The sequence below is a fragment of the Acomys minous genome (assembly GCF_964271855.1).
Source record: "Acomys minous genome assembly, chromosome: 12".
Lineage (NCBI taxonomy): Eukaryota > Metazoa > Chordata > Mammalia > Rodentia > Muridae > Acomys > Acomys minous.
The window spans coordinates 20,972,148-20,986,114 of record NC_140493.1 but is presented as its reverse complement, the minus strand read 5'-3'; the positions used below and the strand labels follow the sequence as shown (position 1 = coordinate 20,986,114).

At 40.8% G+C, this 13,967-nt stretch overlaps 1 protein-coding gene across 1 annotated transcript in view; it reads right to left on the bottom strand.

The window, feature by feature from the left end:
- Positions 1 to 13,967, bottom strand: part of ST13 (ST13 Hsp70 interacting protein) — a 35,378-nt gene that overhangs the window by 18,850 nt on the left and 2,561 nt on the right. The window contains exons 2-4 of the mRNA XM_084748400.1: positions 8,118 to 8,175; positions 3,590 to 3,662; positions 2,340 to 2,410 (exon numbers count right to left, since the gene is read on the bottom strand). Coding sequence (XP_084604526.1) covers positions 2,340 to 2,410; positions 3,590 to 3,662; positions 8,118 to 8,175 — 202 coding nt within the window. The remainder of the gene's footprint in view (positions 1 to 2,339; positions 2,411 to 3,589; positions 3,663 to 8,117; positions 8,176 to 13,967) is intronic.

The window sequence follows — 13,967 nt, the reverse complement described above, 5'->3', positions numbered from 1 at the left end:
GCGCACACCTTTAATTCCAGCACTCGGGAGGCAGAGGCAGATGAATCGCTCTGAGTTCGAGGCCAGCCTGGTCTGTACAGAGTGAGTCCAGGACAGCCAAGGCTAACAGAGAAGCCCTATCTCAAAAAACCAAATCAAACAAACAAACAAACAAAGTATCAAGGTAAAACCAAACAATCAGATTCAAAGGTAAATGGAAAAGATTAGACAGCAGTCATCATTCAACATATCTAATCATGATTCTGGAATAGAGCAGAATGATGGAGCTGGAGAGATGGCTCAGTGGTTAAGAGCACTGGCTGCTGCTCCTCCAAAGGACCTGATTCAATTCCCAGCACGCACATGCCAGCTTACATCTGTCTGTAACTCCAGTTCCAAGGGATCTGACATGCTTATACTAATGCACATAAAATTAAAAAACAATTTTTTTGAAAAGAGTAGAATGATGAAGCACTATTTGAAGAAAATAATAATTTAAAATGTTCTAAAACTGTTAACCTTAGAAGGACAGGGTACTGAATACCAAGTAGAAGAGGAAAAAAAGACTACTACAAACATCAGCAACAATACACTTATTTTTAAAGGATTTTTCCCCCCTTGTGATGGTAGTGCAATGTCTGTAATCCTAGCACTTGAAAGGGAGACACAGGCAGATCTCTTTGAGTAATTCACGTTTCTGTCTCAAAAAGCAAAAACAACAAAGAAAATAAATAAAATAAAGAAAGTTATTGAGATAGTTCAGTGGTTAAAAACACTGGCTGCTCTTCCAGGACTTTGGTTCAATTCCCAGCACCCACATAGCAGCTCAAAATTGTATGTATGCTCCAGTTCCAGGGCATATGACACCCTCACACTCATACATGTAGGCAAAGCACCAATGAAATAAATACACTTAAAGAAAGGGTTTTTTGTTGTTGTTGTTTTAAAGAAAGCTATTGAAAGGCATTTAAAAAGCCTAAAATTAGGCATCACATTCATGAATGGCCTCAATAGTAAGAGGTATTCTTTCCCTAGTTTGATTAAAATTTAATGTAACGCTAATCAAACCTCCCTACCCCCCCCCTTCTTACCCTCCACTCCTGTGTGTGTGTGTGAGTGAGTGTGAGAGGGAGAGGTGGGCGGAGGGGAAACAGGACTGTGAATGAGAATAACCTATGTTGGGACAGCAGACCCTGACAATCTAATTCTAAAATTTATTTGAAAAAACACTAAGAACAGCTAAAATAGGTATCAAGTTTTATGGGTCCTTGTCTTGCCAGATAATAAGGCTTAGTAGTCCACAGCTGGATAAGAAGCTGTGGTATTAGTACAAAGAAAGGAATTAAGACATGAAGAAAAAGAGACTCCCCAGAGGGCCAAAAATAGTTAAGACCATAGAGGAAAAGAAACTTCAATAAAAGTTCTGTTCAGTAAATAAACAACAAAAGGCAAATAAAGCTTTAGAGTATGGCACGGTGGTGCACGCCTGTAACAGCAGCACTTAGGATCACCATGTTGAGGACAGTGGGGCTACACAAGCCACACTGGGGGGGGGGGGGGGGGACAGAAGAAGGGCATCAGATATAGGGTTGGCTAAAGGCAGGCCTAGCATACACAAAGCCCTAAGATTTCATCCTATAAAATTGGTCATAGTCGCAAGACCTGTACTTGAAGCAGTTGGGGAGCTAAGGCTACAATTTTCAAGTAAGCCTGAACTAAAAGAAAAGACTGTGTGTGTGCGTGTATGTGTCCCCGTCCATCAAGACAATTCTAAACCATATGTGGTGGCACACTCCTTTAGTTCCAGTACTCAGGGGGCAGAGGCAGGCAAATCTCTTGAGTTCAAGGCCAGCCTGGTCCATAGAGCAAGTTCCAGGACAGCCAGGACTACACAGAGAAACCTATCTTGAAAACAACAACAAAAATCATCTCAGAAAAAGACAATTCTAATTGTAGAGATATACTTTAGGGGAAATACTTTACAGGTGGTGAGTCAACCAGACATAAATGTAAGGCTACACAGAGAAACCCTGTCTCAAAAAAACAAAAAACAAACAAGAAAAACAAGACCAGAGATTATAATTAAAAATGCCAGCCAGCACTCAGGAGGCAGAGGCAGGCGGATTTCTGTGAGTTCGAGGCCAGCCTGGTCTACAAAGTGAGTCCAGGACAGTCAAGGCTACACAGAGAAACCCCCATCTCGAAAAAACAAAACAAAACAAACAAAAAAAAGGGCACAAGAATTTGCAAATACTTGTTAGTAAGATTTAAAAGTGTGTTTAAACAGTGTAAGTCATGTTACAAAATAATCCCAACACTGGGGAATCTCACCTTTCCTAAAATAAGTCATTAAAACTTACCTCTGCATTTTCATCTCCCATTTCTTGAGGGGCATCAGTGTCTGGCTCAATTACACCTTCATTGTCAATTTCTGCAAAAGGTGAAAATGATAAATTAAAGACTAAATTGAAACAAGGTATAGCCTAACAGCCTCTATCTACTTGACACAATAAAATGAGCTGAGCTGATCTGGGTGTAGCTCAGAGTAAGTGCTCGCCAAACACGTTGGAGGTTATAGATAGGACAAACAGCCCCTCAAAAAGAAATGAATTAGCTGCTAGTGTAACAATAAGCTAGTTTAACTTGAACCCTGAAACATTATAAACGACTTCCCTGTTAAACAGAACCACTGCTGCCATAATGTTATGGTGCACTGTGTAAAGACTATCCTTCTACTACTCAAATACTGACTTCTCTGCCCCCATTTCTGGTTGTAATCCGGACACGGCATGTTAATGCTTATTCTAAGAATATCCTGTCTTTAGTATGTGTAAACATTGCTCCTCATTTATTCTCTAATTTGTCAATAAAGCTGATCAGCCAATAGCTGAAAGAGAGACGTACAGGAAGTAGAAGAGAGGGCCATTCATTTTGAAGTAGGCTATTAGAGATGGCATACGAGGAGGAGGAGGAAAGTCAACCAGGTACTTTCTCAGCTTTTCACCCCAGCATCTGGCTCCCAAGTCTTTATTGGTAAATCAAATGACTGAGATTTTTGTTAACAGTAACAATTGGGAAAGATTTTGGGTCAGTAGAATGAGACAGCTAAATCCCAAGAGTTGTCCCTCAGATCTCCACAAAACCTTTCCCATCACCCAATTAATAAATTCTAATAATTTTTCCAGCGATGTACCAGAATGTTTTTAAAGACATTTATGCAGGCAGTACAAGTTCTAGAGAGTAACTGTAGCTAGTGACAAAATAATACTTCATTTTAATATAATTAGCTTTAAAAATCAGGTGTAGGCAAGTTCTATAAAACACAGGCATACTATTGATGTGGGGAAAAGTCTGTAGGTCAGTATTATAACCAAACCAGTAGATAAAATCAGCCACCTAGCACTCAGGAGGCTGAGGCAGGAGGACTGCCTCAAACCCAAGCCCACCTATGTGTGCTACACAGCCCCAGGTCATCTTGTGCTACAAAGTGAGGCAAATAAAATACTGAGGCAAAACTGAGGCCAAAAAAAAAAAAAAAAAAAAGTGGTATCAGAAACTGCTAAACAAAAATACCAACCATCTAGGACTGAGTCCTTGAGATTACGCTCACCTAGATCACTCTCCTCACTTGATGGTTCATCCGTCTTTATATTTTCCTCTGTCTTATTATCTCTTTTTTCTTCCTAGCAGAAGAAAATGAAATAGTGCTGTCAACATTTAAAAACATAACATGTTTTGTGTGTTTATAACATAGACACAATAAATGTATGCCTATTTTGGTTGTTAAGCATTCTTTTACTTCTCATTTCTAATTAACTATAGGTCTGGTACCTTATGGACACCTTTAGGAATCAGGCATTTTAGAATTTAAGCTGTCAGGGTTTTTTCTTTAAAGCAAATACAATTCATATATTCCACACTATGTAACACTCTTAGGCACTGGACCTATGACTCTCCATAATCTAGTATCTTGGCTGTACGTGGAGGATCAGGGTTTTATAAAGATAGCTCACCTTGGATGAGACTCTTGTCTCAGAAAACTAAAACACAAATACACAAATAATATTTTATGCAAAATAAATCAGACTCTTTGTGACTGGTGGTAGAAAGACTGAACGCAGACAAGACAGTGGAGTCATTTGAGCTGAGCTTAAGGTCAGTCTGGGCAACAATGTGAAACCTGTATGTGAAAACAAACCATGTTTTCAGGTTCAAAGTTGTTTGTTTGCTTGCCTTTTTCCGAGGCAGGGTCTCACTATATATATAGCCCTGGCCATCCTGGAACTCACTATATAGACTGGGCTGGCCTCCCAAGTTGTAGGATTAAAGGCATGTCCACCATAGCTGGCCAGATTGTGTGTTTTAATGTCAAAATGCCTGGAACACTTCAATTTTCAAGGCTTGCTCAGTTTGAGAACTGTAAAAATAAGTGTCTGTGGAATTGTAACACACAAAGAAATTACAATTTCCTTTCCAGCCTCTAGCAGCACGTAGTGTCTTATCAATTCTGATGTAGGATGGCTAGGAGATAAACTGGCACTCTGTTTAATGAGGCTGTGTATCTTAGAGAAAGCTCCACTACCAGCCACCTATACCTACTCACCCAACTGTCAGTACGCTAGAATTTAACTGCACTTTTAGGTTCCTTCCTCCTTTGATCTTAAGAATACAAAGTCAGGGGCTAGACAGATGGCTCAGAGGTTAAGAGCACCAACTGCTTTTCAGAGGTCCCAGTTCAATTCCCAGGAACCACATGGTGACTCACAACCATCTATGAGATCTGGTGTCCTCTTGTGGCATGCAGACAGAACACTGTACACAGCATAAACAAATAAATCTTTTTTAAAAAGAATCATGGTTTGTCTGTTTTACCAGACATACCTCAGAATTGTAAGTTTAAAAACAAAAAACAAAAAACGGAACAACAACAACAAAAAACAAAACAAAGTCAGGCCAGGGGTGGTTGGCATATGCATTTAAAAGCAGCTTCCGATCTCTTGAATTAAGAGGCCAGCCTTGTCTACAAAAATTGCAGTCAGCCAGGACTATACAGTAAAACCCTGTCTAAGAACAAAAACAAAGATGGCTCAGCAGGTAAAGGTACTTGCCACACCAAGTTTTAGGACCTAAATTCAATCCCTGGGACCCACATAGTCAAAGGAGAGAGCCTACACCTGCAAGTTGTCCTATGACCTCCACACATGCACTATGGCACATGCGCCACCATCGTTCTCCTACTCACACATAGTAGATAAATCTAACTTAAAAAGCAAAATTTTGCCGGGCGGTGGTGGCACACACCTTTAATCCCAGCACTTGGGAGGCAGAGGCAGGCAGATCTCTGTGAGTTCGAAGCCAATCTGATCTATGAAGAGAATCCAGGACAGCCAGGGCTCTGTTACACAGAGAAACCCTGTCTTGAGGGGGGGGGGGAGGGGGAAGCCACACCAAACCAAACAAAAAGAAAAATTTCTCCAAAAAATTAATAAAAAATAAGTTTTCATCTTAATTCCAAAATATTTGTTGAGTCCTTACCAGATGCACAATTGTTGATTGTTACCATATACTTCTACCACTGACTTTTTTCTTTTTTAAAAATAGTGTGGTAAGAATGCCTCTCCCGAGGCTGGAGAGATGGCTCAGTGGTTAAGAGCACTGTCTGCTCTTCCAGAGATCTGAGTTCAATTCCTAGCAACGACATGGTGGCTCACAACCATCTGTAATATGATCTAATGCCCTCTTCTGGCCTGCAGGTGTACATGCAGATAGCGCACTCATATACATAGACAAAATTAATAAATCTTTAATTTAAAAAAAAAGTCTCTCCCCCAATAGGCTCCTATATTTGAACACTTAGTCACCAGGAACTGTGGCCTGTTGGAGGAAGTGTGTGACTGGGAGTGGGCTTTGAGATTTCAAAAGCCCAACCCAAGACCGCTGTCCCTCTCTACCTATAGGTCAGGATTAGGTCTCAACTGGTGCTCCAGCACCATGCTTGCTGCCAAGCTTCCTGCCACAGTAATAATGGACTAAACCTCTGAAGAGGTAAGCAAGTCCTCAAGCAAATGCTTTCTTTTATTTTATTTTATTTATTTATTTTTTTATTTTTTTGGTTTTTCGAGACAGGGTTTCTCTGTGTAGTCTTGGCTGTCCTAGACTCGCTTTGTAGTCCAGGCTGGCCTCGAACTCACAGCGATCCGCCTATCTCTGCCTCCCGAGTGCTGGGATTAAAGGCGTGCGCCACCAAGCCTGGCCTGCAAATGCTTTCTTTTATAAGAGTTGCCTTGGTAACAGTATCTCTTCACAACGATGACGAACAGTAACTAAGACACAGTCAGTCTCCATATGTAGGCCACACTGGTGTCAAATTTGCAATTGTCTTGCTCTTACCCCACAAATGCTGAGATCACATACCATGCCCAACTTGGACCACTTATAATTCTAATTCAGGACACATATAGTGCAGTGCATGTGTACATAAGCATGTGTGTGCATACTATCTGAGCACAGAGGACAGAGGGTGTTAGATGTCTTCATCAGTAACTCTTTACTTTTTCAAACAGGGTCACTCAACTGAATGACTTCTTTCACTTGTTCATAAACATATACATGTATGGAAAACTTTTTCATGTTGCATGTGCAATCTGCCTGTGGTGGCTTGAATGATCCAGAGACTAATGTATTTGAATGCTTGGTACCCAATCAGTGGAACTGTTTGAGAAGCATCAAAAGGTGTGGCCTTGTTTTAAAGAGTGTGTGACTAGGGGCTAACTCTGAGGTTAGCTTTCTTTGCCTTGCACTTGTGGATCAAGAGGTGAGCTCTCAGCTACTGATCCATCACCATGCCTATGTGCCTGCTGCCATGCTCCCTGCCATGATGGTCAAGGGTCTAAAATTGTAATATCCCAATTAACAGTTTCTTCTTTAAGAAAAGTAACTAAGACAGTACCCACAATTGTCCAAGTGCCAGTGAGCTGCAGCCTTGCCTGCCCATCCCTAAGATGAAAGGACTATGCCACTGTCACTAATAGCTTTAATCATCAAGCTGATACAAACCTAAGGTCATCTGGAAAAAGGAAACCTCAAATCAAGAACTGCTCAGATTAGAATGGCCTGTAGTTATGCCTATGAAGCACCTTCTTAGTTAATAATTAATGTAGGAGGGGCTAGCCCACTATTGGCAGTGCAACTCCCTAGGCGGGCTACTTTTCCAAAGGTCCTGAGTTCAATTCCCAGAAACTACATGGTGGCTCATAAACATCTATAATGAGATCTGGTGTCTTCTTCTGGTGTGTAGGCACATGCAAGCAGAATGTTATATAAATAATAAGTAAAAAAAATAGCAAATAAATAAAGAGTGACTGAGCCAGGTGTGGTGGTATATACCTTTACTCCAAGCAGACTGTTATCTGTAAGCTTGAAGCCAGTCTACTCTACATAGAGAACTGCAGACCAGCCAGAGCTACACAGAGACTTCATCATCACACACATGCTGAGTCAGTAAACAACATTCTCTGTTCTATCCTAAGCTCTGTCCTGGCATTCAACGTTCTTATCTTCCTGGCTTTCATGCAATACTAAGCACTCTACAGCTTTTCCAGCTCAAAGTTCCAAACTATCTGCAATCTGACACCAAAGCAACTTGGTCAGAGCCATCAGAGCAACAAACCCATACTTCTGGTAATAGAAAGCAAACTAGGACAGAAATCCACAGCAGAAGGATGGCCACCACACCCTGCTTGAACAAAATTAAAGCATCAGAATTACTAAAAACTGTGAGACTTTTTATGTTTTTACATTTTATATAAATGTGAGATCCTAAGGACAAACAAGAAAGGAAGGGTCATGGTTTAAAATCATGTTTACCACTGGCTGTGGTCGCGCACACTTTTAATCCTAGCACTTAAGGGGCAGAGGCAGGCAGATCTGAGTTCAAAGCCAGCCTAGTCTACAGAGTGAGTTTCAGGACAGCCAGGGCTACACAGAAAAACAAACTTAATACTTCCAAGTAGGGACATTAGGAATAATAAGACTTGTAAACAGCAGTTTAAAAAGAAAAAAAGAAAAAGGAAAAAAATACCACCTGCTGAAAAACACAGTATCTTATCTTTAAACCAACAAAAGAAATGTGAACTTACCTTGGTATTTTCTTCTGCCTTAGCTTTAGGAGTGGCAGGTGGTACTTTACCCCCCATGCTTAAAATAAGAAAAAAGATAAGTCATTTAGAATAGTCACTGTAAGTTCACACAAAAAAAGCAATGAACCTAAAAAAGGCTAAACGTTTACCATAATCTTTCAAAGCTTACAGTAGTACACTCTCAATTAGTATCAGTGCTTTATTATAAGTAAGTTTGTCAACTTCAAGCACTCTAGTTAATAAAACCTTTCCCCTGCCTCTTATGAGCCTCATAAACTCTCAGTACCCTTTCCCAAAGGAAAAACAAAAGGCAGAGAAGTCAATAAATACACAATGATAAAGCATTCTCTAAGCCATTAGCTTAGAAAATAGGGAACAGGGCACATCTGAAAGGCAGTCTGAGGTTGACACTTAGCAAGAGTAGGGCAGAAAGAAGTGTCATGGTAAAATGACTGCCTAGCACGCAGGAGCCACTGGATTCTCTGCAAAGCCCTGCCTCCTAATTAGTCCAGGACAATAGGAAAATAACAAAATTCAAAGGGGAGAAGACTACAGAAAGAATAAATTTACGTGTCAATAGTAGAATGCCTAAGTGGCTGATGGATAAAAACCAACCAGCAAAGACAAAAGCAAGTTAAGAATTTTTAACACATGAAAGTACTAGGAAAGACTGCAAATGTCGTTTCTTCTTTAAATCTTTTATTATTGCTGTTATGTGTGAACGTGTACACAGGGGGTGAGAGGACAATGATAAGGAGTCAGCTCTGCTGCCCAGCAAGCACTGTCTGCCCTGAGCCCTACTATAATCTCTTTAGTGACCACACTTCCATTGCTTGCCACTGGTAGAATCTGGACGTAAAACACATATCTAAGTTGGATTTAGATGGGCATCAGTTTCCAAGTTCTTTACACCAATTTATACTAGTCACCAACAATGCATGAAAACTGTAGACTAGACTTGGTGCTGTTTACGCAAATGTCCAGCCTTCCCGGGTATACGGTTAACATCTCACTGCATTAATCCCCTTTTCACACAATCTTGGCCACCTGAAGAGCTGTTTCTGTAATGTCCAACACTCATGCAGGTTGTCCATGGGCATTCTTTCACAATCTGTCCATGAGCTGTGTCAATTTCATACGTTGCAAATATCTTCTCTCATCTGTGGCATGCCTTAATATCGTCAATAAACCCAACATGAAACAGGAATTCAAATGCAAAGTAACAAATGGAAAAGGAAAAAAAAAATTTTTTTTGCTTTGCCTTTGTGGAGAATTTGGTGGTGTTCTGCTTTTGGGGGCTGGAGAAATGACTCAGCAGTTAGGAGCATTCACTGTTCTTACAAGGGCTCTGAGCTCAGTTCTCAGCACAGACATGGCAACTCACAACTTTAGCTTCTTTTATTTTATGTATCAGTGTTTGTCTACGTACATGCCTGGTGCCCTGGGAGCCAGAAGACCCCATGGGACTAGAACGATACAAGGTTTTGAGCAACAGCATGAGTGCTGGGAATTTTACCTAGATACTTCTGGAAAGCAGCCCCTGCCCTAACAGCAGACCCATCTCTCCAGTCCCTCCCTGGTTTCCGGCTTAAAACAGTCTTTCCACAAAGCCCAAAGGCCTTGAACTTCCTACATCCTCCAGGATTACAAGTGTGTTTGCTACCAAATTCAACCTTTTTTAAGGACCATTCAAGAAAAAATGTGCACTTTTTTTCCAATTAAACACCCCTTACCCTCAATTACTCAAAATACTCAATCAATAATGGTTCCTAGATGAAAAAATCCAAAGTGTCTTAATTTGCAACTCAGTAAAGCAAAATGATTTAATAAAGAAGAAGTATATAAACACCACAAACATTTCTACATTGAGAGAGAGGGGGAGAGAGGAACGGAGGGAAGGGAGGGGGACGGAGGGAGAGGGAGAGGGAGCGGGAGCGCTTCCCAACCCCCACCCAGACATTGTGGTACATGCCTTTTATCTCAGCACTTGAGAGGCAGGGGGGTTGCTGTGAGTTAGAGGCCAGCCTGGTCTACAAAGCAAGTCCAGGGCAGCCAGGGTTTGATACACAGAGAGACCCTGGGGTGGGGGGTCGGAGTGAGGGGTGGGGCAGGCCTTTAATCCCAGCATTTGGAACTCAGGTAGGTACCATCTATGAGTTCAAGTTTGGCCTGCGCTGCAAAACAAGTCCAGGACAGCCAGGGTTCTGTTACACAGAGAAACCCTGTCTCAAAAATAGAGAGAGAGGAGGTAGGGGGAGAAGAGGGAGACTGACTTTCACAGTAACCAAATACTGACTCTAAAGTTAAATTTTAATGAAGACACAGGGCTTCTTAAGCTGTGTTTTTTCCTAAGTTTCAAACTTAGGGTCAAGAATGTAGGGTGGGTGACATCCAAAAATAGTTACAACAGTTTAACTCTGTGTAGTGACAGCCCTGCCAAGAAATGTAATTCTAAGAAAAGCTCAGACAAATCCAAATTGAGGGAAATACTAAAATAACTGGCTTGTAATACTTATATTGTCAAAATTATGAAAGGCAAGGTAAAACTGAAAACTTCTAGAATGAAAACAAAACATGGCAACAGGATGCAACCTGTAACTCTAAGGGTTATGATCAGCTGCCTGACCTGGGCGGCTATATTGTAGACCCCGTCCTCATTAGTGGGAAACAAACAGTCAGCGGGATTTGCATGTTGGCAGCCTACTATCAGCATCAATTCTGAACCAGAAATTGTTCCAAAATAAAAAAATTAAACCTAGAAGAATCTATTCATAAGCTATACCTCATGTTTTTCACATTCCAAATTGTAGTTCACTACTCCAAGTCTGAATCACTTTTAAATGTAGATTGTTTTGTTCAATGTTCTCAATGTTTCAAAACAGAAAAAAAAAAAGAAATCAAAACAGAATAAGCCAGCTTCCTAGAAAAAGTGGCCTTTTGAATTTTTCAGCATAGGTTGGGATTTTTGTTGTTGTTTATGGTTTTTTTTAATCACCATTCATGCAAGATGAGGAAGAAACCTTCCACAAATATCAACTATCACACAAAGCTTCATTCTACACTGAGGGTAGAAATGCATTCTACTCACCTTCAATATTTACTAAAAGCCATTTTTCATAAGCTGTTACAAAACCTGTTTGTGGAAAAGGACAGTTTACCTGGATTTAAACTTGCTACTCTGAATTCAGATTTGGTTCTTTTCCTCTATTTGTTTCCTTTTTGGGGTGCGGTGGGGAGACACAGGTCTCCCGGCCTTGGCTGGCCTGGAGCTCACTATGTGGACATACTTATCTTTATTTCTATCACTATGCTATCTGTACTTCAATCTAAACTGGAACTTTTGGGTGGGCACGTGGCACAGTATGTCTAGCATGCTCTGGGTTCAGTCCTCAGTACTAAAAAGTTTCATATGTATAATTGTAATTGAGTTTGTATCCATTTTTCTCTCCTCTGCATCTGTCAGCCAGTGCCGATTGGGCTATATTCAGAGACTTCTACATCCAGGAATACTCATGGTATCAACAGCCTAGAATTCAAAGCATCTCAGAGTTCTTTTTTCTTATAGTCAGTATCAACCCAAGTTTAAAATGTTGAAAACACTTTGCTCTAAACGCTGCCACTGTTCATAGACTAACTTTATATTTGTTGTAAGAATTCATTAGTCTAATATCTTTTAAAGTTGCACAAAGAGCCAAGCATGGTGGCATACACCTTTAATCCTAGCCCCCATGAAGCAGAGACAGACAGATCCTTGTGTTGAGCATGGTCTACAGAATAAGTTCCAGGCCAGCCAAGGCTACACTAGACCCTGTCTAAAAATAAAAAAAATAAATAAAAAAGACAGGACACCAAGTATATGTTGTTGGTTTTTGTTTTTGTTTTTCTGAGACAGGGTTTCTCTGTGTAACAGTTCTGGCTGTCCTGGAACTTGCTCTGTAGTCCAGGCTGGCCTCTAGCTCATGGAGATCCACCTGCCTCTGCCTCCCAAAAGCTGGGGTTAAAGACTTGCGCCACCATGCCCACTTGTCAGCAAGTATGTTAACATTTCAACTTAAGTTTTGAAGGCTCTTAACATATCCCAAAATTTTTCACCTCATAGTCAGTCCATAATGAAGTATGCCACACCAAAACATTACAGATACACTACGTGGATTACCCACAGCTAAGATGCTACTCTGGGGAATAGTAATTAATGCCTGACAAGAATCCTGCTGAATATAATTTGGAATTCTCTACACAGGAACAATTTCTCCAGGATAAATTTTAACATTCTTCTTTTAATTTTCTCTAGCGTCCCCTCTTCCTCCCTGGATGGAATGAGGGGAAACAAATGCCCCAGTAGCCTTCCTTTGCTATGTTTCACCCCATTTTTTCCTTTTTGAAATTTGAGACAGGGTTTCGCTGTGTATACCAGGCTGGTCGAGAATTCAGATCTTCCTGCCTCTGCCTCTCAAGTGCTGGGATTAAAAAAGATATGAGCGACCCTCATCTAAAATTTTAGTAACAATTTGTTTATTTGGGGATCTTTCCTTTAACAAGATATGAGTGGACAAAGAACAGAAATATCTTAAGTTTTGGGATTAGTAAACTGTTCACTAGGAAAAACCCACTAAAATCTAGTCCTCAATTCTTAGTCTTAATAAATAACTAATGGCAATTTGTGAATTTTTTGTTTTTGAGAAAGCAAAGAGTTCAAAACACAAGATTGTTAAAGAGTGTACACCAGGGCTCAAAGCCATGTTACATAGTACACCACTAGCCCTACAAAATAGGATTTTCTTCCATTGTTTTAATACGGTTACTACAATAATCTTATAAATTCCTAAAGTTCTACATATTAAGCAAGTAAAAATCCTACAACAGCTATAAAACTGACAAAAAGAAAAAGAATAAAAAGCTCAACAGGCGAAAAATGCCCCCACACAAAACACTGTCTTTTAACTTTTTTTTTTTCCTTTTGCTTCCTGGAACTATGCTTGTTGAAAGAAACATTTTGCCTTTTTAGTAACCATCAGTTCCATTTTCCTCACAGAAAATCACTTCACCAGCACACTGCTCATGTCTTTAAAGGAGCCCCCATCCACCCTCTTGAAACACAACTTTAATGTATGGGGTTTTGTATTATTCTTTTGGGGGGTGGGCCCTGCTGTGTTTGGCAAGGCTGGTCTAAAACTCCTTGACTCAGGGCTGCTGTAGCCTCAGCCTCCAGAGTAACTGGGAACTCAGATGCATGCAGCCCACTGTCCCCCCAACTCCTTGCTAGCAGGTTACTTTTCCTGGGGAGAACGGTGTGCTGAACTAGCACTAATTCTCCAATTAGTTTCTTTTTGTCTTTCTTGACAGAGTTTCTCTGTGTGACACTGGCTGTCCTGGAACTAGATCTGTAGACCAGGATGGCCTTGAATTCAGAGACACATCTGCCTTTGCTGGCATTAAAGGCATGGGCTTGGAAGAAAAAAAAAATTTAAGTTCCTTCCTCGGCAAGAATTGAAGGCCTCCTTTTATCAGCTGAGGCGCCTCTGTTCTGGTATGTAGAGTGATTCTCAAAACAAACTTTGCATCATGCACTTGGTACTTAGGTAGCTATCCGGGCATCAGAAGGCTTGACACGCGGTCCAGAGGGACCTCTTCCCTCAGCATCAGCCTTAGACCTCAATTCTTGTTTCTTTAACATCTGAATGGGAAGCATCAGCCCTTTGGTAGGACTTAAAATACTTTTAAGGGTTGGAGAGATTACAGCTAACCAGTTAGAAGCACTTGCTGTACTTTGAGAGAACCTAGGATCATTTCCCAGCACCCACATGGTGGCTCACAGCTGTCCGTGACAACAGTTCCAAAGGTCTGGATACC